At 36.1% G+C, this 26239-nt stretch overlaps 1 protein-coding gene across 2 annotated transcripts in view; it reads left to right on the forward strand.

Moving 5' to 3' along the window:
* Positions 1-26239, forward strand: part of Glurb (metabotropic glutamate receptor B) — a 272556-nt gene that overhangs the window by 198392 nt on the left and 47925 nt on the right. For both annotated transcript variants that reach the window (XM_031988488.2, XM_031988489.2), the window contains one exon: positions 24124-24294. In XM_031988488.2, the coding sequence (XP_031844348.2) occupies positions 24124-24294 (171 nt within the window). The remainder of the gene's footprint in view (positions 1-24123; positions 24295-26239) is intronic.

Raw genomic sequence — 26239 nt, forward strand, 5'->3', positions numbered from 1 at the left:
ATCCACCTTTTCAATATCTATAATAATAGTAGCCCCACTATAAACTTGGGGCTCGTCCGGGATTACTATAATATACTCTACGTGGGTTCGTCAGTTTTTTAATTTTATTGCGCGCAGAACGAGAGGTTTTCGCAACTAAATTCCACAGTTAACTGGTCAACATCTGCAAAAACTCGTCTCGGCCGTTCGAGCTGCGAACCATGCACCGCTGCAACATATTCGAGGAGACGCCGTGACAATGCACGCTCGATATTTTTCGTTGGTGCGATTTATATCCGTAAGAGGTGGGAGATCGGGATCTAGAGTGGTGCATTCGCACGTATCACCCGCGGCATAATTCATAACAAACGACCGCGATATACATCGCCTCTCGGATTCCGTAAATCCGAATACCGCCCACGGGATCTTCGGCGTTTCCATCGGGAAATATGAAACTGATGCTCGCTCGGCCGAGAAATGGTGAAATATCATCCTGGAACGTGTCGGCTTGCTTTGCATTAACACGTAAACTGCTATTCATCCGAGAATCATTCACAATTCCTTGGGCTTCCGGTAAATTCCGGTAAGTTTAATCGACGGACCTCTTTCCTACATTGCGATAGGCTGCAGTTCCTGTCAATGGATCTATCGAGGATTATTTTTGAAGTATATGTAAATACTTTGTAATGTTATTATAGAATACTGTGATGTAGAATTTATGACGTGGGAAACAAATGTATAGTTACAAGAAACGACAATCTTGTAAACGTGAGGACTATTTCAAAACATCAATTGTTGCGTATGAAGAAGTTGAAAAGTATCGGAATAAAAATATTAATATTCCAATGAATCTAACCTTTTAACCTTTATCTGCCTGAAATCACTAATACACACTATCTAAACAATCCAAATGAATATTCTCATATTTCTAAATCTTCTTAGTACAGTTACAAAAAGCACGATTTTGCAAATATAAGGATTATTTCAAAACATCAATTGTAGCCTGCGAAAAAGTTGAAAAGTATCAGAATAAAAATATGAAATCACCAATACACATCTAAACAATCCAAACGACTATTCTCATATTTCTAAATCCTCTTGGTACAGTTACAAAAAGCACGATTTTGCAAATATAAGGATTATTTCAAAACATCAATTGTAGCCTACGAAAAATTTGAAAAGTATCAGAATAAAAATATGAAATCACCAATACACGCTATGTGAACAATGCAAACAACTATTCCCCTATTTCTAAATCCTCTTGGTACAGTTACAAAAAGGACAATTTTGCAAATATAAGGATTATTTCAAAACATCAATTGTAGCCTGCGAAAAAGTTGAAAAGTATCAGAATAAAAATATGAAATCACTAATACGCATCTAAACAATGCAAACAACTGTTCTCCTATTTCTAAATCCCTTGGCATCAACAGAAAAAGAAGAACACTAATTCCAAAGTCACCAGCTTCAACAGTCTCGCGAAAATCCGTTTTCCGCTGCAGAAATGCACGTCCACGACACCGGCAGACGAAAAAAAAAACGTCTGGCAGGCAAGGGTCACGTAAATCAGAGGTCACGAAAGATTGATTAATACGGTTTCGCATGTGAAACTCGAGGACTGGCAAGATGAAGAGAGTAATGCTAAGGACTTGAAATCACGGTACCTCGAAATCCACCGACACCGTCTTACCGCGGTGATTGATGAGACCAAGTTGGATGGCGGCTGTTTTGTGTGCGTGCGCTCGGTCGTAGAAGTTTCTTCTATTTTCCCCACCCTCCCCCGTCCCCCGCCGTTCCACCCGCCGTCCCCCTCGCCCGTGTTTCTCCGCGTTCAACCGCTTTTTTTTCACCGGTACCCGCAACGATCCGGGAAAAATGTCCGCGGATGCCGAGCGTGTTTGAGGTTTTTCCAGGTTCGCGTGTGCGTAACGGCGGAATTCGCCGCTTATCTCAAAGGAATTCCACGCGGCCCGGGGTCGAAAAACGCATCGGTGGTTTTGCATCTTAATTGAAACGTCCACGCTGAAAATTTCATTACGCGGGACTGTCTCCGCGTTGACGAGTTTCACTGTTCAAAATTAATTCGTACGTATTTTGTGGAATGTTTACTTCCGCGGGTTTATTTGGACGAAGATGGTTTGATCTTTTATTCAACTGGATAGTGGTTCTTTGAATATTTTGGTAATGAAACTTTAATTATTACTATGAAATACTTGGGGATATTTGTATTTGTCGTGGGAAATTATTCCTTGTATTAGTTAAGTTAGTGTTTGTGAGAATTATGGTAGTATGAGAATGCTTTGTGTGAAAGGACATATGAATACGAATTATACTATAAGATAATATTATGTAATTGAACTTAATCCGAGACGAACTCATTTTACTGCGATCCTAACATTCCAATGACGCTTCAAACGAGTTTCACTGTTTAAAATTAATTTATATGTATCTTATGTTACACAATCGAGACATTAAGAAACTTTAATTATTACTATGAAATCCTTAGTAATATTTATATTCATTTCTCATGTGAAATATAATAATTATTCCTTCTATGATCTATCTAAGTTATTAATTATAAGAGTAATAGTAATGCTTACAAAAATCTTTTGCTTAAAAGGAAATATGAAGAAGACAAATTACAATATAATAGCTAATGTAATATAATCTACATGAAATTCCTATCAGGCTTCAAACGAGTTTTACTGTTCAAAATTAATTTATAAGTATCTTATGTTATACAATCAGGACATAGAATGTTTACTCTACGGTTTCATTTGAATGAAGATGGTTTGATTTTTTAGTCAACTAGATAATAGTTCTTTGAACATTTTGGTAAAGAAACTATAATTATTACTATGAAATACTTAGGGATATTTGTATTCGTTTGTCATGGGAAATGTAACAATTATTCCTTCTATAATCTATCTAAGTTATTAATTATAAGAGTAATAGTAATGCTTACAAAAATCTTTTGCCTAAAAGGAAATATGAATAACACAAATTACAATATAATAGCTAATGTAATATAATCTACCTTAATCCGCGATGAACTCATTCTACTGCGACCCTGAAATTCCAATCAGGCTTCAAACGAGACAGAATTAGAGGCCTGTACCTTCACTCCACTTTCGAGATCGCTCCGCTAGTCTCTGCGCGACCGTCGAAACTTTACGATCCTAATCGTGTATGTCTCTCCTAACGAGATCCATCAGGACAGCCTCGTAGAATAACGGATAACGCCTCGACGCTAGACGAATTACGCAAGTTAATCTTGATGACGGATTACTTTTTCTGATAGCCGGCTATCTCGATGCCGGCTCGAATCGCGATGGAACGAGTTTTATCAAACTCTCAGTATTCCGCGCTGGATTTTTCAAACAAATTTCTGATATTCTTTCATTCGACGGATCAAAGGTATTACCAGCTTCCCCTTGATACACTGGTGAACTCATTTAAATTGAAAATATAAAACCGAATAGAATTATCAGAAAAGAAAGATAATCAGTCTTTTAACATTTAATACATTCGTTTGATCTTCTTGATTCAACTTCTTGCCCTACTTTGTTATTAAGGATTTAGAGGCACGTTTTGTGAACATGATATAATAATAATATTTAACACTGAAACTACCAGACTGGACAAAATGACACACTACTGATGTCTTTTTGCAATTATTAAAAAGATGACAGTCGTTTCTCTGAGAAATTATTACAGAAATTAATTTAGCAATACGTTTATGAATTGTAAATCAATTATAGTTAGAATAGACGCATTCTTTAAGTTTCAATAGAGAAATTTCGAAAATTCAATTTAACTGCTCGGTAGTTTTAGTGTTAAAAAGATGGTAACGATGATAACCTTTCAAATTTCACTGGGTGACGTTTCTCTGAAAAATTATTAACACGTTGAATGTCATGGGGGTCACCGGTGACCTCCAACCGAATCGAATTATTATAGTTCACTCAATTAAACCATGATTATTTGAAACCATTTCTATATTATAAATAGTGCTTACTAATGTGGTGACATTCAGCTAGATTAACCTGCAATAATAACAATGCAATTCAATCAAATGATTTAATATTATATTTTTTCCATTTCAAGTATTCTGTACCATGAAATCGTGCGGCATTCAACGTGTTAAAAAAATGAATTTATCAATACATAAACTGAATTGTATATCACTGAAAGTTCCAACAGACCCATCCATCAAGTTTCCATCGAGCAATTTCCAAAAGTCAATTTAACTGCTCGGTAGTTTTAGTGTTAAAAAGATGATAACGATGATAACCTTCCAAATTTCACTGAGAGACGTTTCTCCGAAAAATTATTGAAGAAATGAATTTATCAATACATAAACTGAATCGTAAATCGAAAGTTCCAACAGACGCATCCATCAAGTTTCCATCGATCAATTTCCAAAAGTCAATTTAACTGCTCGGTAGTTTTAGTGTTAAAAATATGATAACGATCATAACCTTCCAAATTTCACTGGGTGACATTTCTCCGAAAAATTATTAAAGATGGATGCGTCTGTTGGAACTTTCATTGATTTACGATTCAGTTTATGTATTGATAAATTCAAGTTCCTACCGAGCAATTTCCAATAGTCAATTTAACTGCTCGGTACTTTTAGTGTTAAAAAGATGGTAACGATGATAACCTTTCAAATTTCCCTGGATTTTAACTGATTCCATCGAATTCCTACGTTGAACTGTAAACGGAGGAAATCACGGAGAGATGTAACAGGAGCCGAATATTCTGGTTAACTGCGCGAGAATCCGGTTACACGAATCAGCCCCGCGAAATAAAAAAAGAAAAAAAAGGGTGAGCGATCGTCGAAATTCCGAGTCTTTTATCACTTGCCCGCTGCGGGCTGTATCCGATTCGACCTCCGACGGAATCTACCTGAGCCCCGCCGCTGATATTTCACGATGGAACTACGACATTTCTCCGGTTACTACCTTCCGTGCTGCGTACGAGCGAGCAAGTTCATTTTCCAGCTCGTTGTACGTAACGGTGAAATACTTCCGACTATGCTAATGGCTTGATTGCATCGGCGAGCAATACGGTTGCACGTGCGCAATCTCGTTCCGCCGGTTGTCCCCGCGTTCCGTTCCGCCGATGCGTCGGAACGCCGGGAACAATGGGCGAACAAAGAATCCGCTGCACGCGCTTGAATCATCGAGCGGTTCAACACCTATCCCGCTTTTCATTTCGCTCGCGGTGAAAGTTGCGGTTTGTCGGACTTATCATTGACCTTGTTCAACCTGCATCGATTTTTTAACCGTTCCCGCTGGAGAGGCGACAGTTATCGTTCAATTCGATGTAACGCTGTGAAGTTTGTATGTAATATTAAGCTTTTTATCGTGGGTTGATGTGTGAGATACTTATGTAAAGTAGCTTTGCTTTTTAATCCTTTGCAGTCGGGACTCTCAATCGCCAATTGGTTTAATACAATAAAATTGCAAAGTTTATATGTAATATTAAGCTTTTTATCGTGAGTCGATGTGTGAGATATTTATATAAAATAGCTTTGTTTTTTAACATATTGCGTACCGGCTAATTTTCAGAAAACTGAATTGTGCGGATGGAAATTTTCAGTGAAATCAACTTATATCACTATACATACAAAAACTCAAATATCATATTGTTACGTAGTATATTTTAAATAGATAATCAATTCGATTCGAATTTAATATTTGTTTAGATGCTGTGGTAATTAGCGAAGTTGCATAGCTAAGAGTTTTTATATAAAAATGAGATTTCTCGTTACCAGTACGCAATGTGTTAATTCTTAGCTCTCGACAGGTGACGCTCACTCGTCATTTGATTTGATACAATAAAATTACAAATTGTTATATGTAATATTATGTTTTTTATTATACATCAATATGCGAGATATTTATATAAAATAGCTTTGTTTTTTAATCCTTTGCACTCGGGACTCTCAATCACCACTTGGTTTAATACAATAAAATTGCAAAGTGTTATATGTAATATTAAATTTTTTTTTATACATCAACATGCGAGATATTTATATAAAATAGCTTTGTTTCTTAACCCTTTGCAGTCGGGACTCTCAGTCACCACTTGATTTGACGCAGTGAAACTATAAAATCTGATATTTAATATTGAACTTCGTATACTGCCTCAAATTTACATAAACATTGGAATAAAATAGCTTCGTACCTCAATGTACTTGTGATTTCCCATCAAAATAGTTTCAAAGAATATCATCTTCGCTTCGTTAAAAAACGTAAAATATTTCTAGTTAGAAACTCCCGAGTGCAAAGAGTTAGAACATCGAGTTTATTGCAAGATAAACGAAAATGAAAATATGATTGCTTTTATCCAACGACGTTTCATTCTTCTCAATTTCTCTATTAAAGATTCTCCGACAAGATCAATATACACAGCGCCATTAACACAATAGAGAGTTATGAATATTTCAATGACAACGTTCACAGAGAAGAATATTATAAAACAAAAAGCCAGCAATCTCGTTATTAAAAACCCACTCGAGCCAATTCTATTTCCATTTTCAAAGTTGTATCTCGCGTCAACACTCGATGACGGGGAAATTTGCATGCATAGTGGTATCGTTTGGAAATTCCTCCGTCTAAGATTATATTATATCCAGATGTATGAATAAAATAAGTAAACTCTCGCCGGGCTGACTTCAGCTTAGCGGAAGAGAAAATCCTCGATCCTCCTTCTCGCCGGTAGCTCGCTCTCGACAGTCTCGAATCGCTGTGGCCCGAAAGTATTAAGCTTTAAAGAGATTCCGCGAGGATTTGCGAAAGAGAAAGTTGCCCCCGGATGATGTATAAATCCGAGGCGAAGGTGACAAGGATTTAATTTCAGATCGTTATTCGCGACAACAGCGGGGACTCCTTCGGAGGAAGGCTTCGCCGAGCTGATAAACCAACGCGTCGCACCGGCGAGAATGGCTCGCGACCTCGGAATTGTCGCGTGGTGTTGGGGTCGCGGTCTATCCCGTGAATGATTTAGGAATCGCGACTTGGCGAAAAGAGTGGACTGTATTTGAACAACTTAGTCGGGTTACAAGTTTAAGTGTGACTCTCCTAGTCGGTGGTTCCTCTGCGAATGAACTTTGAACTCGCGAGTGTTCTCAGCTCCCTTGGAATTTGCAATTGTCCACTGATTGGTTCTTCCAATTTTTGTGTTAGGTACTCGTGGTTATTTGCTGAGAAAAATATTCTCGAGTGCAAAGGGTTAACATGTTGGCACGTATAAATATATTCTAAGACGTAGCATCACTATAGAACTATTATTTCGATCGTCCACCCGTAAAATGACGAGTGAGACTCGCGATGAAGATTTCTAAACTAACTTAACAAGAGTCAATGTTGTTCATTACCCACGGATCAAAGCAAGCAACTATTTTGCTATTATCAATGTTGTTAGGTACTCGTGGTTACCGTAATGGTGGTCGAGCTTTGTAGGCGTTTGCACGTGGTGTGCCGACTAATAAACTTGTATGTCTCGAAGGACCACCCGATTAGATCGGGAACAAAACTTAGAAATGAGTAGGAGGTGAAGTGGACTTTGACTCTAGTGCTATGCGCTTGATCGAAATTGCTACTTGATACTTTGTAATCCTTGCTTCCTACTCCGTACTCTGTGCTGTGTACTATGTGAGTTGATACTTGTCTAACTATGTGTATCCAACTTGTGTTTCTAACTATGTGTATCCAACTGTGTGTATCAACTGTCTGGGCCTCCCAGAATCGTCCTCGACGACACCTCCGCAATGTCGTCTTCGCGAGGGTGAAGACGTTCTGGTTGGCCCTTTTAGATCTAGATGGTTGCGGAAGGGAGACACAGTCCCCTCCCTTCTTGGGTCTTCCAAGTTGCTAATGTTAATAACTAATTCGTCCCGTTTGCAATCGTCGAGCGTGGCAGGTAAAAGGCAAGAAACGCTTTGGCCTTAATAACGCATGCTAACAGACGGGCTAGAGAGTTAAAAATGCTGGTGACTGGACGCCAGATGTGAACAATAGACAAGGAGAATCTACAGCAAGAATCGCGGGCCTTATGGGTTCAGGGATTTATGGCTGCCACGGTCCCTTCTCGTAACACCGTAAGGACGATTGCAAGTTGCGAGCGGGACGACGGCTCTTATTGTTACGAAAAACTACCAAATGTACGATAAATCTTAGAAAAGATAAAAAGTGTGTCCAGATGGCAAAAAAGACTAAATTAACGACTTCTCAAAAATAGCTGTGCTTCTAAACCCTGCCGTAAACCCCGTACAAATCGGCCCGAACACGTGGCGAACCAGGAAATGATTATCATCTACGCGCGAATTATTTTTCCCGTCGCAAGAAGCGTAATTAATTTTGGATTTAATCTCCGTCTACCGGCGGCGCACGAAAAACTCCTTAATTAATCCCCGCCGCTCCTGGAATATTACTTTCCGACAAAGCGGTCTAAATAGATTCGAAATTTTCTTTGAGGGGAACGCGTACGACGCGTTTTTTCCCCCTTCGAGCTGGGAACTAGATTATTAGACGGGATTCGCGCGACACGGGAAAGAGAGGTTTTATCTCGACGTAACGTTTTCTTAATGCTGTAGGCTTCCGGTGAAACCGGCTTTCCATTCGGCGCCCTGAGATTCCCTTTTGACAATGGAATATTAAATTCCTGCGGGATTCACGGGTAAAATATAGAGGAAAGAATTCAATTGAAAATGCCAGTTGCGGGGAGTAATTCGATGAAACTCGTTAGATAAGTAGCTTTGAAACACTGATTATTGAATTGTTAACACGTTCCGCGCCACGGAAGTTTCGGTCATATTTTGCTTATGAACTGTATTGATTTTTTAAATAAAATATTAAGTTATATTCAAGTTTTTTTAATTTTATATATTTTGATATCGTTTCTTGTTTTCGGTGCTTTGTAACGTATACTATTCTTGACCATGTGTCCCTTAAAAATATTTTGTCACAAAAATTAACCACATGTGGTACACGTGGCACTGAACGTGTTAACCATGAGCCGAATTTTTGTTCATGATTATAACAAAATCTATATAGTACAAAATTAAGGTAATTGACTAATATCCACGTATGAATACGAATTAACAATGTATTCGATACTTTCAATAATTTCATCGAACGAATATATTTTGTAACTTTCAGGCATGAATGTATGAAAGTTTAAGGTAACTGATTACTGAATTTTATTCGCCACTTTGAGTGCAGAATGAGATAAATCAACAAGATGCCGATATACTGACGTGTGACTTCAATGTTACATGGGCCTACAGAGTCAATAGAAACGACGTTTCCCCTATGACTGATAATTAACAGTACATACTCTAATCTAAAATCAGAATCTTTTGAAGAAACTGTGAGATACGTTCACTCCCATCAGAATTTTAATAAAGTACAAATAAAATAACAATATTAATCTCTCCCGGAATATTCTACATCTCTTCCGGTAAAATGACGAGTACGGATCGTCATTGGTTCTTCGTAGCGAACAGTGACGAGCAACGCTCGTTATACGACTAAAGTTTCAGATAATCGTTCACATGTACGAAATTCGTACAGTTCCTATTTGAGAATAAATTAGCATAATAATTAATAGCACTTTGTCAGATTACTTTGAATTAATATTCTTTTAATTAACAAAACGTATGAACCATAAAATGGAACGCGTTTTCTTTCATAAGAATAAAACGCTTCGTGCACAATTTTCACGATTAAATCATACCATTAAATCATATCGTTTCTATTTATTTGTATTTTATTCGATTAACTGCTCCTATGTTTCTTTCAAAGTGAAACATATTTAAATTCCTTTAATACCACAGTACATCTAGCGAAACTATTCTCGAGTGCAAAGGGTTAAACTCTCCGTGCGTTCAGCTTCTAAAAAAGAATGTCTACAAGAGTAATAGGGGAACGTGTAACCCGATACGCAACCGCTTTACCCTTTGCAGAGGACTTAAGAAAATCCGTGACTGCCAAGAATTTATCGGCACGGCTACCGTAGTCCTCCGCGGCATGTGAGAAAGAGGTCAGCGCAAAGATGACGCAAACTTCCGCCTTTGGTGGATTTAAGTTTCTTATTAAACTCACACGTTTGACCTCCCGCCGCCGTTCAACTTACCCAACAAACTTAGCCTACCGTGTACAGGACCTACTCTCTCCCTCTCTCTCTCTCTCTCTTTCTCTCTTTCTCTCTGTCTCTCTCCGCTTGCATGCGCATCACCGTTTACGACGAAGATTACCTTGGAAGCAACTGCTTAAAAACTTGTGCCGTGGCCCCCTTATTTCCGAAACTTTGGATTGAACCGTTTTAATTAGCGTGACGGCACTATACAGTCGTATTCGACAGATTAGACGTTATGAGAATGCAGAATAAGGAAAGAGAATGCGGAATCTCCACGGAGAAAGGATCCTGAAGGATTTCGCTTGAGCGACTTGGTTATGATGAATATGGAAATCACTGTGACGTGTGCAATGTCTATTTGTGTAAAAAAAATTGAGGAATTTTGTTTATAATCGCGGAGGCGTAGGGGAATATTTTTGGAATTTTTACGGTGCTTCGTGAGAGATTTTATAATGTTCGAAATAGAGTATAATGATAGTGAGATTTAAGAAAATGAATAGATGGTAATTGTATAGAGGTATAGTGTTTGGGACTGGACTTCGTTATGATGAATATGGAAATCACTGTGACGTGTGCAATGTCTATTTGTGTCAAAAAAATTGAGGAATTTTGTTTGTAATCGCGGAGGTGTAGGGAAATATTTTTGGAATTTTTACGGTGTTTCGTGGGAGATTTTATAATGTTCGAAATAGAGTATAATGATAGTGAGATTTAAGAAAATGAATTGATGGATAAACATTCGATGGTAATTGTATAGAGGTATAATATTTGGGACTGGACTAAATTGTGATTAATTTAACAACCATCAGGGTTATTCATTACCTACGGATCAAAGCAAACTATTTCGCTACTATCAATTTATCTTCAAATAAAATTTCCGCTTCAAGTAGAGCGGAAAATTTTGTTGCATTTCTTTCAAATTGTCGATAGTAAAATGTTACACGTACTTATTAGCGGAAGTAAATACTACGCCAAAGGGTTAAGTAGAACGAGTCAGCAATTGGTCGGACGGTGTAATTTAAGGGTAACCATTAACCGCATTCGCATGGAATCTTGTAGACAATACGCAATTCAGAAGTAGTAATATTCGTGTAGGAATGTGTGAAGGGGAGACTGTGAGTAAGTAGAATACCCCTGACTGTAGTCGGACGGAGTCGTTGAATAAATTGAATCTATGATACTGTACTGCGACCACGGTTGCTGGAAGTTTAATTGAGTCAATGTAGACTTTGCTTAGCAGAGTTTAATGGATTGCCATTGTTATCAAATTACAATGATTAATACTAACCGTGCTACCACTTTTCCTATCTTAACCAAATGCTACAAAATAAAGGTAAACAAGTTAGAAGATTGATTTCTTCAGTGGAAACGGAAACAAAGGGGAAGACAAACATTGAGAAATTAATTAATCAGAGGATATAGGGATTGTACAGTTAAATAAACGAAGGAAAACAAACTTTTAGACAGATTGACTTGGAGCTTCAAATTACGTGAATAACTGGATAATGTCACGTGAGAATTGTGACATCGAATAATTAATAATTCTTCCTTTTCATCTTTGCTGTAAAAAATCAGTGACACGTATGCTATTTCTCGTAGTCGACATATTAAAATTGATTTTCTAATAGAAATGAATATTTACAAAAATTGTATCTCGCTGATAAATTTCTAAATGTTGCTATTCGTTTATTGATTTCAGTATTTATTGTTGAATGACATTGTTAATAGAACACTCGTGGAACATAGTCTGAGTGGGACACCCTATAACCGGATGTAATTAGAATTATTTGACTTCGACCTGTGCGTCGATAGTGGCAGATCAATAATCATTTAATTTAGCTAATGAAGTCGTATTATCAAATTATACCGTATTTCGCGGCAGTTACTACGGATAACGTAACCGCGTATATATATGTATATATATATAGATATCCCGGGAGAATAACAAATGCCGCAAACCATAAGGTAGTGGCATGCGTTTCGAAATGTTAACTTGCGCAATAGTCAAACACAGCGACAATCTTGGCACACAATTAACTGGAAAATAGGATTGGCTAAAATATACATAAACCGCGTGAACATCAAAAGATCTCTACGTGTTTGTGGAATAGGATAGAAAATTATGGGATAAGCAAATTAACACGTCGAATGCCGCACGATTTCATTAAGCGAGACGCAGAAAATGGCAGAAATGTAATATTACATATTATATTAATATTAATGGCAGAAATGTAATATTAACATGTAATATTACATATTATATTAATATTAATGGGAGAAATGTAATATTAACATGTAATATAACATGTAATATAACATGTAATATTAACACTAGAACTACCAAACATTTAATACGACTAATATGTAGTCTCTACAAAAATTGTAACAATATAATATTTCCAGTTTCTTTAGACACTCATTATAGTATTCAAATGGAACTATCTATTCTCAAGATCATTTCAAATTCTGAATGCTTTTAACACTAGAAATGTATTTAAGTTATAATATTCAAGTGAAACTATTTAAAAATTATTTCGGATATTGAATGATTTGAAAATATCGATAATTGCGAAATAAAAAGTCTGAAACCAGTCATTTTTACTGGTATGGTAGTTCTAGTGTTAAGATATCAATAATTACGAAACAAAGAAACCGAATAGGTAATTTTAGCATTAATTAAGTGAACTATAGTAATTTCAGATATCGAATGCTTTGAAAAAATCGATAATTTCAAAATACAAAGTCTAAAATCAGTCATTTTTACTGGTATGGTAGGTTCAGTGTTAAGATATCAACAATTGCGAAACAAAGAAATCGAAATGGTAATTTTAGCATTAATTAAGTGAACTATAGTAATTCGATTTATCCGGGGGTCACCGGCGACCCCCGTAACATTCAACGTTAAGCTTCGCAACGAACGATTCGCGGAGCAAGAATTTTCCAAGCGTTTTATACGGTCGCTTCCATTCAACAGAAATGCATTTTACATTTGAAAAACTGCGAAGAACATTCTTTTCTGTAGAATTCTAGTGGCACAATTTCAGACGTCCCTTTCATCCCCCTTGGCTCCTAAATGCACACTCACGGAGGTAATTCAAAAAACGCGTCTACCAACAGAAGAAACAACGACGCGCTGTTGCTCGTTCTTTACCGGCCGCGTCGAGATTTTATTCTGCAATCAAGGACAAAGAACTTCTTCGTAATTAAAGCGCGTAAAGGGCAGTTGTAACTTTGACCCGGGTCGCAACGGAATATTTGAAAGCAAGACTTAATTAGACACAAACTTCAAATGAAACGTTCGACCAGATTCGAGGATCGAGTGGATCCAAAATCTGAACGAGACCAAAATTTACATCGATCTACAATTAAAATCTCGGACAAATCCCAGAAGATCCAACATTCAAAAGGATTCAAGATCCACAGAGATCCAAGCGAACCAATCTCAGCTAAACCCAACCGAAAACCTGAGGCTTAGAAACTTGAAAATTCGAACTTCGCCGAAATCTAATCCAAATCCGAGTTAATCAAGAAGCAAACTCGAAGATCCCAAAACAATTCCCATCACTTTGCTTCCCCGTTTCGTATACCCGTGGAATAATTACACGAATTTCCTGAGGGATCGATTTATAGTCGTTACACCTTCCTGTGTCCAATTCGGACGAAATGAAAGAAAAAAGGAACAGACTGATTGCGTTAATGATGTAGCTATTACTGTTTTACGAGCTCCCTCGTCCCCTCTTCGCGAAGAACCACTTACGGTAATTGGTGCTTCACTCTTTCTGCCAGGATCAAAAACCTCCCGGGCGAACTATAAACCGCCGCGACGACGTACAACCACTTATTGCTATTGCACCGGTCTAATCTGAACCCTTGCACGGCCTCTGTTTCTGGGGGACTCCGTTTTATGTCCGCTTTTCTTTTTTTAGATCCCTTTAACCGTGCCTTCTGTCTTCTCGCCGCTCCGCCTTTCGAAAACTATCGACGCGAACGATGCGCGGTAATGGAAAAATAACTCTTTGCTGCCGTTTTTCCTCCCCTTGTTCCTGAACTCCGCCGGCGTAACCGGCATGCTAGGCTGTTTTGACAGCGCGAGTCAATTTTCTTTATGAAAATACTTTGCGCTCCTTTCACGTAGATATAAATTTCCCACGAGTCCCCGGCGAGTTTCCGCTTGGATTCTTATTCCGCCCTGGTTTTATTAGCCATTGATCAGTGCCGAGGTATCATTGTGTACGATACATTGTAACGGGGGGTAAGATAGGAAAATAATAATGAAGGAAAGAAAGATAATTTAGGGTTTGTTTCTTTGGGTAACTGTCGTGAATAATTCCTAGGGAAACTGAATATGGAGATTATGTTTCAAGGATTCGTATTTAGTTGAAATTGAATTGTTAATAATGAAAGTTTGTGAGAATGATGGAAAGAAAGATAATTTGGTTTTTTTTCTTTGGGTAACTGTCGTGAATAATTTCTAAGGAATCTGAATATGGAGATTATATTTCAAGGATTTGTATTTAGTTGAAATTGAATTGTTAACAGTGGAAGTTTGTGAGAATAATGATGGAAAGAAAGATAATTTGGTTTTTTTTTCTTTGGGTAACTGTCGTGAATAATTCCTAGGAAAACTGAATATGGAGATTATGTTTCAAGGATTTATATATAAGAATAATTTATATATAAAATTTATACATAAGAATTTATATATAAGAATTTTTATATAAGAATTTATTATATTTATATAAAATGTAACAGTAAAACTACCACACGGTTCGAAAACTCATTCCTGATTTCTTCATTCTGCAATTATTAAAAAGATAACAGATGTTTCTCTGAGAAATTATCAAAGAAATTAATTTATCAGTACTGAATTATAAATCAAAGTCTGGATGCACCATTGAAGTGGCTACAAAGGAATTTCAAAAAGTCGAGCTCGATAGGTTTAGTGTTAATTATTGACAATGTTCATAAAAATTTCGAATCTTTTCATCAAGGTTCCATGAAGCGTAATTTAATGGAAATTTGTTTACATAATATACAATTTTATTGGGTTAAGAACCAACGGGGGCTTCGTTAAATGATATTCAATTTTTTCGAGCACCACCCTGTAGCTGTTTATGTTCCGAATCCATGAAATTTGCAATTTAATCACAAGCCCCTGGAACGTTTGTTATTCGAGACAATAGTAACTGAAAATTTCGGCAAACAAGTCGCCGTTGAAATTTAATCAAGTGCCAGATAAACACGTCCTCCACTCGCGAGGTGTTCGATAAAATATTTTGGACGACGCTCCTTCCTGGGGCCCCGGTTCGCCCTCGGTCTGGCAGTCTTTATTAAATTTTTGCTCCCAATAAGACTGGCGTTTATTTACTCGTAAATTTCGTAACAACTGCAATATCGTCCCGCGAGCTGCCTTTTTTTAATATACTTATATTAAAAAGCAGTCCTGAGAATTTAGAATTTAGTTAGATCTTATCCGACCGGGGTGAACTTTCATCGTGCGCCGTGAATCTATTTAATTGAAATATGTGATCAGTTTACGGGGCATTCTTGGATTAACGATCAGTCGGAATTAAAAATAGGAAAACTATTCTATACAATCCTCCCAAGGTTGTCTAAAACTTTTATCAGGAGAATACATTATTTGAATTCCTTACTTAAATTGAATTTTTAATTAGATTATGAATTAAGAATTATACATTAAGAATTCAGAAATATTGAAATTTATTCATTTTTAATTAAATTGAAGTATTGTGTCAAAATTCTTGTATTAAAGAATTAATGGCGAAAAGATACTTATTAAAGTTGATTCAATGAATTCAATTGTTTCTCGTGTTCACTTAAATCATTTAGCTTCGTTCTCTCCTTATGTTTTCATTTAACTCTTCGTTTCTTTTCTCTGATTCAATTAGAAGGAATCGTTATTGTTCATATTAACCCTTTGCACTCGAAAGTTTTTCACTAGAAATATTCAATATTAGACGATGTTCTTTGAAGCTAATTAACGAGAAAACATGTATAAATTAAGAAGGAAAGTTATTTTATTTCAATATTCCACATATTGATGCATCATGCAAAGCTTAATATTGTATATAGGACTTTATAATTTTGCAAATCAAATCAAGTGGTGACTGAGAGTCACCTCTCGAGTGCAAGGGTTAACACATCACGTACCAGCTAATTTTCAGAAAACTCAATTCTGATAGCAATTTTCAGCAAGATCAACTTATATATATCACTCATACAGTCTTTAACCCTTTGCACTCGAAAGTTTTTCAATGGAAATATTCAACATTTTCTGACGAGATATAGGTAATATTGTTTCGAACTAATTTAACGATAATTCATAGATAAATTAAGCAACAGAGGTGTTTTATTTAAATATTTCACGTAGCAATGCAAACTTCTATTTGAAATATTAAATATTCAACTTCATAGTTTTGTTGTACCGAATCATGTGGTGACTGAGAGTCACCTCTCGAGTGCAAAGGGTTAACATTCGATCCCCAAAAGACTCTTCAATCTCTCAACCTCTGTATAATATATATAAGCAATGTGTAAGCTATGTGATATATTTCAAATAGACAATTATCTCGAATCAAATGTAATTTTTTCAAATGCTGCGGTAATTAGACTAGTTGTATAGCTAAGTCTCCTCATAGAAAACGAGATTTCTCGTTGCCAGTATGCAATGTGTATCTAAAATTCTTAGCGTAGGTATTTTTAAGAAGAATGAATATAAGAATGAGTGTGAGCGAAGGACAGGTTGTAAAACTGAGTGTTTGTAACGAGTGCGAGTGAGAAGAATGCTTGTGGGGGAGAGAATGATTTTTGGGAGAGAATGCCTGTAATAGATTTGCGGGAAGAGAGTCGAGTGTTGGCCTCCGTGGCACTGAATTCTACTTTTTACGTGTTGTTTCCATATTTTATATTTTGACCATAGTTTCAGCTTTATTTTATTAAATACATATATTTATCCCTAGCTCTCGATTACTCAAGATCCACCGTTTCATTATTTACACTATAGTAACACTATAAACGTGTTATAATATTACAAGTTCACGTTTACGTTAGAGTAATCTGTGTATTTATCGAACACTCGGAGCTGAAGGCCAGGATATGTTGTAGGTGTAACTTGGCATAATTCAGTAGATCGATGGTACTATGGCTGTGAAATGCTATTATTGTTCGATGAATTGCCGGCTTGATGAGACTGGCCTGGACGCAGACTCCATGTTATCGCGTCTCGAGTGCCCGCTGCAAATAACTCGACCCACCGCAGCCATAGTGATCATAATTGCGTCAACGATAATGCGCTCTAACTTCTGCGCCCTCGCGCAACCATTTTCAATTCGATAAAGACGTTCAACAGTCGACAAACAAATTAAACTGGAAACGATCCAAAGAGGCGATTCATCTAATAAACGAGGAATTTATACCTCCGTAAAGCGAATCATGCGAATAAAATGATTTTCTCAAGAATAAACCGTCATACATACTGCGATAAAGTCACGTGTGCTTACAATATAATGAATTATCATTGTAAACGATATTTCGTTGTGTAGAATGAAGATATTTAAAAAAAATAAAAATTACATAATTTATTATGTAAGAGGTTGATGTTCTTCATTTAGTAGAAGCGATTTTTTTCCAAGTTCTTCCGTCTGATCTATTGCTAGCAATTCTACTGATCAAGATACATTTTTTTCAGTTGAATTCCGATATCGATTTTGCTTTCTCCTATGGCACACAGTAGATAGGAGCAAAATTACCGTGAACTCGCGTTGAATCGACGCGCTGGATCAATTTTGCGGTACCGTTGTTTCAACAGCGATTGTCTAGCAAAACGAGTTACAAATATTAACAGTTTATGGTGTTTCGTGGGAATGGAACTATATTGCAATTCGTTCCACGGCGATATGCACTTTTATATCTTTCATTTGCAATCGGGTTACAACACAGGTCAAAGGTTTCGAATTGTTTGTCGAGTTTTGTTTAAATTACATTGCGTAATAAACAGTGGGAGATTATGGAGTATTAATTACGTGCATACTCGGATTAAATCGTATTTTCCCTCTTCTACTTCATTTCAAGCGAAAATTTACATTTGTATCAAACTACAACACAAAAAGAACAATATTCTGCTCACTAGTGCCTCATTTTTTTCAAATAAAAATCTGCTGCGCTCAATTATATTTTCTGCTACAGTTTATTTGAAATTTACATTTGTATGAGATCACAATACGAAAAAAACAATATTCCTCTCATTAGTCCTCCATTTTAACTAAAAATCTTCTACACTCTCAATCACATTTTCTCCCACAGAAACCCCTTGTATATTCCACTCTAGAAAAATTCATAACATAAATCTCATATAATTATAATATTACATATATTTAAAGCAGAACACATTTACTCTTGTCTTAAATTGCAATACAAAGGATATTCCACTCACTAGTCCTTCATCTTAACTACAAATCTTCTACTCTCTCAATCACATTTCTCCCACAGAAATCAATTACATATTCCACTCTAAAAAAATTAACAACATAAATCTTAAATAATTATAATATTACATATATTTAAAGTAGAACACATTTACTCTTGCCTTGAATTGCAATACAAAAAGGTATTCCAACTAAAAATCTTCTACACTCTCAATCACACTTCTCCCACAGAAACCACTTATATATTCCACTCTAAAAAAATTCATATCATAAACTTCATATAATTATAATATTACATATATTTAAAGTAGAACACATTTACTCTTGCCTTAAATTGCAATACAAAAAGATATTCCACTCACTAGTCCCTCATCTTAACTAAAAATCTTCTACACTCTAAATCACATTTCTCCCACAGAAATCAATTACATATTTCTCTCTAGAAAAATTCGTAACACAAATCTCAGATAATTATAATATTATATATTCCAGTGTCACAGCAAAGTAATGGAACATCGAAGTTGTTGTATATTTTATCGCCACGGATGAGTACTCCGTCTATCAGAAAATTACACTGTTCTCCGAACGAAACCCTCTAGCAGTCCATTATCAAGAGAATAGAGGCGTCGATAGTATCTCCTCACGTGAACACGCGGCATTAGTTTCTAAAAACTATCGTTACGCGATCGCCGGGGAGAACGATGGTGCCGTGGCTCCTCTATTTCGCTTTTATCGAGGTCTCCGTAGCGAGCCTGCAATTTCGCGCGGTTTGGACGCAGCCGGTCCGTTTCAATTAACGATAACGTCGTTCCGTCTCTTCACAAAGAGATTCGCAATTTCGCAGCGACCTCGGGACGCGTCTGTCGGTAAAAATGCAAACGTCCCGACACTGGGACATCCTGCCCGCGACCCGCTCGCGATTAGTTTCGCGTACGTTCGAATGTTAACGCGAAGGTACACAAAGAGTAACAATGATAAGGACCGTTACAGGAAACTTACGCCGAGACGTTTCAATAAATTGTAAACAAAGGTGGAGAAGCTTGAAGTTTCATTGGGTCAATGTTGGCATTGTTTAGTTGGCAAAGTATAACAGATTTTCATTGTTATTCGTCATTATGCAAGCTGAATTACAATGCTCGAAGATCAGTTTTCGATGAGAATGAATGTTGAAGAAGATTGTATCTTCATCATGAATTTCCGAATGCCATTCGTTTATTTATTGCAGTATTTAGCAGTGGATGACATTGTTAATAGAAGATTCTATAAGCAGATGTAATTAGAATTGTTTGATTTTGATCTGTTAACGCGAAGATATGACCTATTCCTGATGTCTTCTTACAATTATTAAAAAGTTAACAGAAATTCCTCTGAGAGATGGTTAAAAAATTGATTCAGCGATACGAAAACTAAATTGTAAATCAATTAGAGCTTCAATATATATACTCTTAGAATTCTTATATAAGAACTTCAAACAGTCAGCTTAACTCGGTAGTTCTAATATTAAAAACTGTAGAAAAGTTTGACAACACCCTATAAAAAAGAAACTGAAATTTCCTAATAAATATAACAAACAGAAATCTAACAAATTTCTAAACTAAAACAAATACACTATATATCAATCCTAAATATATCATTGATATATCCAAAATTCATCCTAAAATCATAAATCAATCGTTCAACTTTCGTTCAAATTTCCTAATAAATATAACAAACAGAAATCTAACAAATTTCTAAACTAAAACAAACACACTATATATCAATCCTAAATATATCATTGATATATCCAAAATTCATCCTAAAATCATAAATCAATCGTTCAACTTTCGTTCAAATTTCCTAATAAATATAACAAACAGAAATCTAGCAATTTTCTAAACTAAAACAAATACACTATATATCAATCCTAAATATATCATTGATATATCCAAAATTCATCCTAAAATCATAAATCAATCGTTCAACTTTCCGTTCCATCGTAACACATTTAAACAATGAAACATTAATTCCATTCGTTATCGGAGTACCAGTCTTTCAAAAGAGCTTCTACGATCGGCCGAGAAACTGAGATTCGCCACAGGCTAACGATTTCTGATACCGGCTCGTTTCATTTCGCGATCACCGGCGAAGAAATGCGCTCGAGCGAGGCAGGTATTTGTAGGAGGACGATTTTGGTTCGATGACGGTACACCAGCGGGTCGGCCCACAAACGGAGTCAGTTGGAAGATGAGTTTATGTAGCGAGAAACGAGTCTGCGTTATCTTCAGCCACGGTACCAGCCAGGCTCTGGCTTCTCTACGGGACACTGCACGCCATTTTATCCATCACGCTTTATGTTTTACCAGCTGGCAAATCCTCGGGGAACGAGGAATATGTTTATCAAACTTTCTCAGACATAGCCGTGTTCCCAGTCATCGGTCACTCGTTACGTTCGCTCAAAAGTGCGCTATCGTAAAGAATCATCGAACAAAATATTAGAATAAAAGATGAAAAATTAACGTTCTCGTTTGGAACTGTTCTATCGTTTCCCTTCGAATATACAACATAATATAGACAAACTTCATCGTTTATTTATAATTTAGTTAACGAAAGAAATAAGTTTATTCTGTAGATATAATTCTCTGATTAATGTTCGAATGATTCATTTTACCTAATTCTCTTACTGTTCAATACTGTTCAATGAATTAATTCTGTTCTTTAACACTTTGACTGCCACGTCACCATTTTTAACGTAATCTTGATTACTCATTTTCTTGGTGACGCATCGAAAGTTTCGTTGAATGTGTGAGATATAAGGAAAGTAGTAATGAAATCGTTACGAATAATCTTGCCCCTATAGTTTTCGCTTTATTGAGAGAACTGTTTCAATTCCATAGGAGTTTCGATGGTTATTTACTTGGCAGTCAAAGTTATTATTGATAGAATATTATGTATTAAACAAGAGAATATACTGTTTCATTATTTTCTATCTCTGTTCGTAGTGTTTTATTTTAACTATTTAATATTTATCTACGAACGGCCGAAAGAGGTGAAACAGTTCATAGCAAGTTTCCTGTTCGGATTGAATTCAGCACGAGGTTGAAGCCAGAAGAGTCCCACATCTGTGACGTAAATTCACGTTTTATTGATCAACGAGGAAGAACGTTCCCTCCGTCGTGAATTATTTCATCCCCCTCGACGCTAATGCCCGCGAATTGATGAAACGATCGGTGACTACTTTCATTCTCGATCGTGTCTCTTTATTTGCCTGAAAGAGGGGTTTGCCGGAATCAAAGCTCGCTAATGAATTTTCGGGCGGGAACAGAGAATTCGTGGGATCTTCGATATTAATGATATCGCTATATTAATATCATTTTCGGGGATAACGTCGGCCGTGCCTGCGCAGAGAGATGCTTTCGCGCGGAAGCAATTAATCAGAGGATCCGACCCGACCCGCGGAACGGGAACCGCTCGAAACCCTTGACACTTGACAAACCGAAAATAAATGGTAATTTCATGAACTTATGAAACAATGAATGGAATTTCATTAATGCCGATTGTAATATTCCAAAATCATTCCGTTTCCTAGCTGTCGTCCGCTCGACCCAGCGGGTGAAGCTTCAGTTAAGAATCTATATACCTTTGAAACACGAATAACAATGAATTTCCATTGATTAATCCTAATATCAATATTCCCAAATTATTCAATTTTCTATTCCTCGCACTGGAAACCAGGTTCTAAAGCTGAACGAAAATTGATATTTACGTGGGAAACGTAATTGCCACTTTGCTTCGCTAATTTAATATTAGTCAAGAGATTTTGATTAACATTTTAATATTATTATCGTTTAATCGTTTCATCCCAATATTGTTTTTTATCTCATCGAATATTCATGGGTTAGCTTAATTATTAGCAGTATTATTATTATTATTAAATTATTAGCAGCCTGCTCACGACGGAGACAAAGCAACGAAGGTATTAATCGTGAATCCACAAATTGAATTTTTATGCTACTTAAATCCAGTTTCTGGATAACACATTAGAAACTCTCGGAGTAGCTTAATCGTCTGGGACGAATCTCTTCAACGAAAGACGAGTTTGATCGTGGCAGGGGAATTTTTTTAATTTCACCGTATTTCCATTCGTATTCGCGTTTTATGCTAATTAACCGAGGGGAGGAACGTATCCACAGTATAATTGAAAATTTCAAGGTATATAGCGAGATTTAGCGGTGTGTTAAAACGATCCCGTAACGAGAAACGCTTGTAAATGGCTCGGCAAACTGGTCTACGGTGATATTTGAACTTATTTCCTGTGAACACCACTGCCGTGTAGATAAGACAGGTGGCGAAGAGTCTACGATAATTGAATGTTCGCGATAAGGGCCAGGTTTATCTATAATATTCTGCGGCGGTAACCTTCCGAACACTATGTCAGCCACGTTAATTATAAAAACGTTATTAACATCTGAAAATTTCCCTGTAGAACACTCGCTCCATTTTTACCAGGCAGAAAATTGCCAATTTACTTTCGGGCAAAATGTAGAACAACCTTTTTAATAAGTTCTGCGAATTATGATTTAATCTGGGACTCCTCCGAGTGTAGGCAAAGTTGAACATTTATTTTACTGGATATTTAGGATATTTTTCAAAGATTTTTGTTGTCCTTTTTTGTTTTTTTTGTGAACTGAAAAATGCGTTTTTAATGTTATTAGTATTAGTTTGATGCAGATCATTTTTCTAATATATTTCTGTGATTGTAAAATTGCCAATTTATCTTTTGGCAAGGTGTAGAACAACCTTTTTAATGAATTCTGCGAATTATGATTTAATCTAGGACTCCTCCGAGTGTAGGGAAAGTTGAAAATATATTTTTCTGGATATTTAGGATATCCTTATATTTATTTTTCAAAGATTTTTGTTGTTTATTCTGGTATATCGATGAGGTGAACTGAAAAATGTGTTTTTAATGTTATTAGTATCAGTTTGATGTGGATCATTTTCATAAAATATTTCTGTGATTGTAAGTGTTAACCTCTGGCGTTGGAATTTAATTTACAAATTTGATAAAGTCGTAGACAAAGAATTTTATTAATTAATAATTTTAGAACAAGAATATCTCGATGTGCTTGATACGTTTTCCCAGTGCAAGAGGTTGAAAGTATAAAATCCGACACTTTTTATATTTTTCATTCACATTCATAGACATTCATTATTTATTTTCAAGATCATTTCGAATATTCAATGCTTTTAACCCTTCGCGGACGAACGTCGACATTTCAGATGAAATTTCCATATTTGGAAGTCTAAGTCGTAAACAAATGATTTAATTAATGGAATCGCAAGAGATTAGCACGTAGTTTCCTATTTTTCTATTGTTCAAGTAATTGTTATATAATTTAGCTTCATCTGTTGAGGGTTTTGTATATTTCAGAGAATCTTCGTCCGCAAAGGGTTAAGGTATCAATAATTGTGAAACGAAACAATCGAAAATAGTAATTTTGACTGGCACGGTAGTTCTAGCGTTAAATTAATGATTCGATAGACTTACCAGAGGCGTTTTCATTGGTTTCAGGTTTCCTTCTTCTCGACGAGCCCGGAGCTGTCGAACAAGCAACGGTTCGAGTACTTCTCGCGCACTATACCCAGCGATCACTACCAAGTGAAAGCGATGGTAGACATTGTGCTGACAATGGGCTGGAGTTATGTATCAATCATCTACGAGGAAAGCAATTACGGCATAAAGGTGAGCGTTTAACGTTGTTCCCGAAAATAGAATCTGCGAGAAACTTATCCTAATAGATAATAGATAATAGAATAGATAATAGAAGATAATAGAAACTTAGATAATAGAAACACTTTTCTATAGAATATTCAGATACATTTATTCAACTGATAATTATTCTTAGAAATATACTATGAAAATTCCAAAGAAAAATTCAGGAGTTTGATTCAGTAATGAGAATTCTAATTGGCACTGTTAATCAAAAACCATCTAGGAATTTTATTATATAATCTCAGAATTTTAAAAACCTGCTGTACTATAATTAACCCTTTGCACTCCATAGTGGTATAATATTTAATGTCAAGTTTCGTATGATGCATTAATATGTGTATTCAAATAAAACAGTGTCTCTGTTTAATTTAATTACCGTTAATTATCTATTATTAATAACATTTAATTTATTACTGTAATGTACATATTATATATAATAATATAAAATGTAATTTATTACATTTACATACTTCTCGTTAAGTTTCAAGTATTCACTACGTTTCGTCAGAAAGTGTATTTTTAGTAGAAAACCCTCGGAGTTCAAAGGGTAATAATATCTAAAGTTCGAAGAATATAAAGACCAAAAAGTAGAGCGAAATTCTCAGATTAACGCAGTGGATTAGATTAAACAAATAAACTCCGTGCAATTTACTTGCTCACCGACAGCCTGTTAAATATCGCGACGCGCGAGGAGTACGAAAATGGTCTGCGAAAAAGCCGTTGTTAAAGGACACTTCCGTTTACGAGGACACTCCGCGTATCTTCAACGAACCGGAACGAACGCGTCAAAAGTAAAAGCGCCGCGGAACGCGATCCGGCAGCATCGACAGCTCGTTAAACAGAGGCCGGTCCAAATATTTGTTAGGGGAACGAATTAAAATAAATGCCGCAACGGAAATAAAACTAAAACGCGTCTCGATGAATTTCAAAGCGGACGCGTCGACGCTCGCCGACTCGAAAGCGAACGGAGGAATGAGTGAAACTGTCTAAAACCATACACGTCCCCTCTGTGACGTGTAAATACCTGGAGCTCTCCGAAAGGAACGCCGAAACAAATGCGTTTAAATCGAATTTAACACGTTCCGCGCCCGACCGCTTTACAATTGTATTGTTCTGTTTCCGGAGTATACCTTACGATGGTTAAAATAATGCAAAAATCATAACTATCGGGGAAAGGGTGTATAGTTTAGGATGCATAACGCGACGAAGCATGAAATTTATTTTTCTAGGAATTGGTTTAACCCTTTGCGGACAAAGATTATTTAAAATATACGAAAGTTAAGGCAGATCCTGCCGAATTGCGCATCGAAAGCTTAGATTAGGAAACAATTTACTGATCTTTTGCTGTTTCAGTAGTTAAATCATTTGTTTGAAACTTAGTATCACAAATATGAGAGTTTGATTCGTCCGCAAAGGGTTAACAATTTTTTTATGATATCTATATTAGTTTAAAGTAAAACATTTTAGTTGAAATGTATTTAATATTATATTTATGTGACGAGTTTGTACATAATCAGGAAGGGATGCTACGGTGAACTTTGTTAAAACATGGCAAACATAAATGTGGTTTATCCACACAACTATTACAGAGTGTTGCAACTTTTACGTTAAAACAAATCGCAGTAAAAAAGAATGACTACAATAGTATTAAGATGCATAATTGACTGCATAATAAATTTTTAATAAATTCTTCATTTTACAATGGCAATACCCAATGGCTTGAATGGAACGTGTTAATCATTTAACCCCTTGCCCTACGATTTATTTTTCAACTATGATCGACGCAACTACTTTGCCATTAATAATTGGTTGAAAAGAGAGATAAATTTTAGGTATATTCTATGCCTATGTTTGCTTTTAGTTATAATAATTGATAACAAAAGGATATTTCATTTGTATTCACAATAATTGGCTA

This window comes from Nomia melanderi, chromosome 1 (genome assembly GCF_051020985.1).
Source record: "Nomia melanderi isolate GNS246 chromosome 1, iyNomMela1, whole genome shotgun sequence".
NCBI classification, from domain to species: Eukaryota; Metazoa; Arthropoda; class Insecta; order Hymenoptera; family Halictidae; genus Nomia; species Nomia melanderi.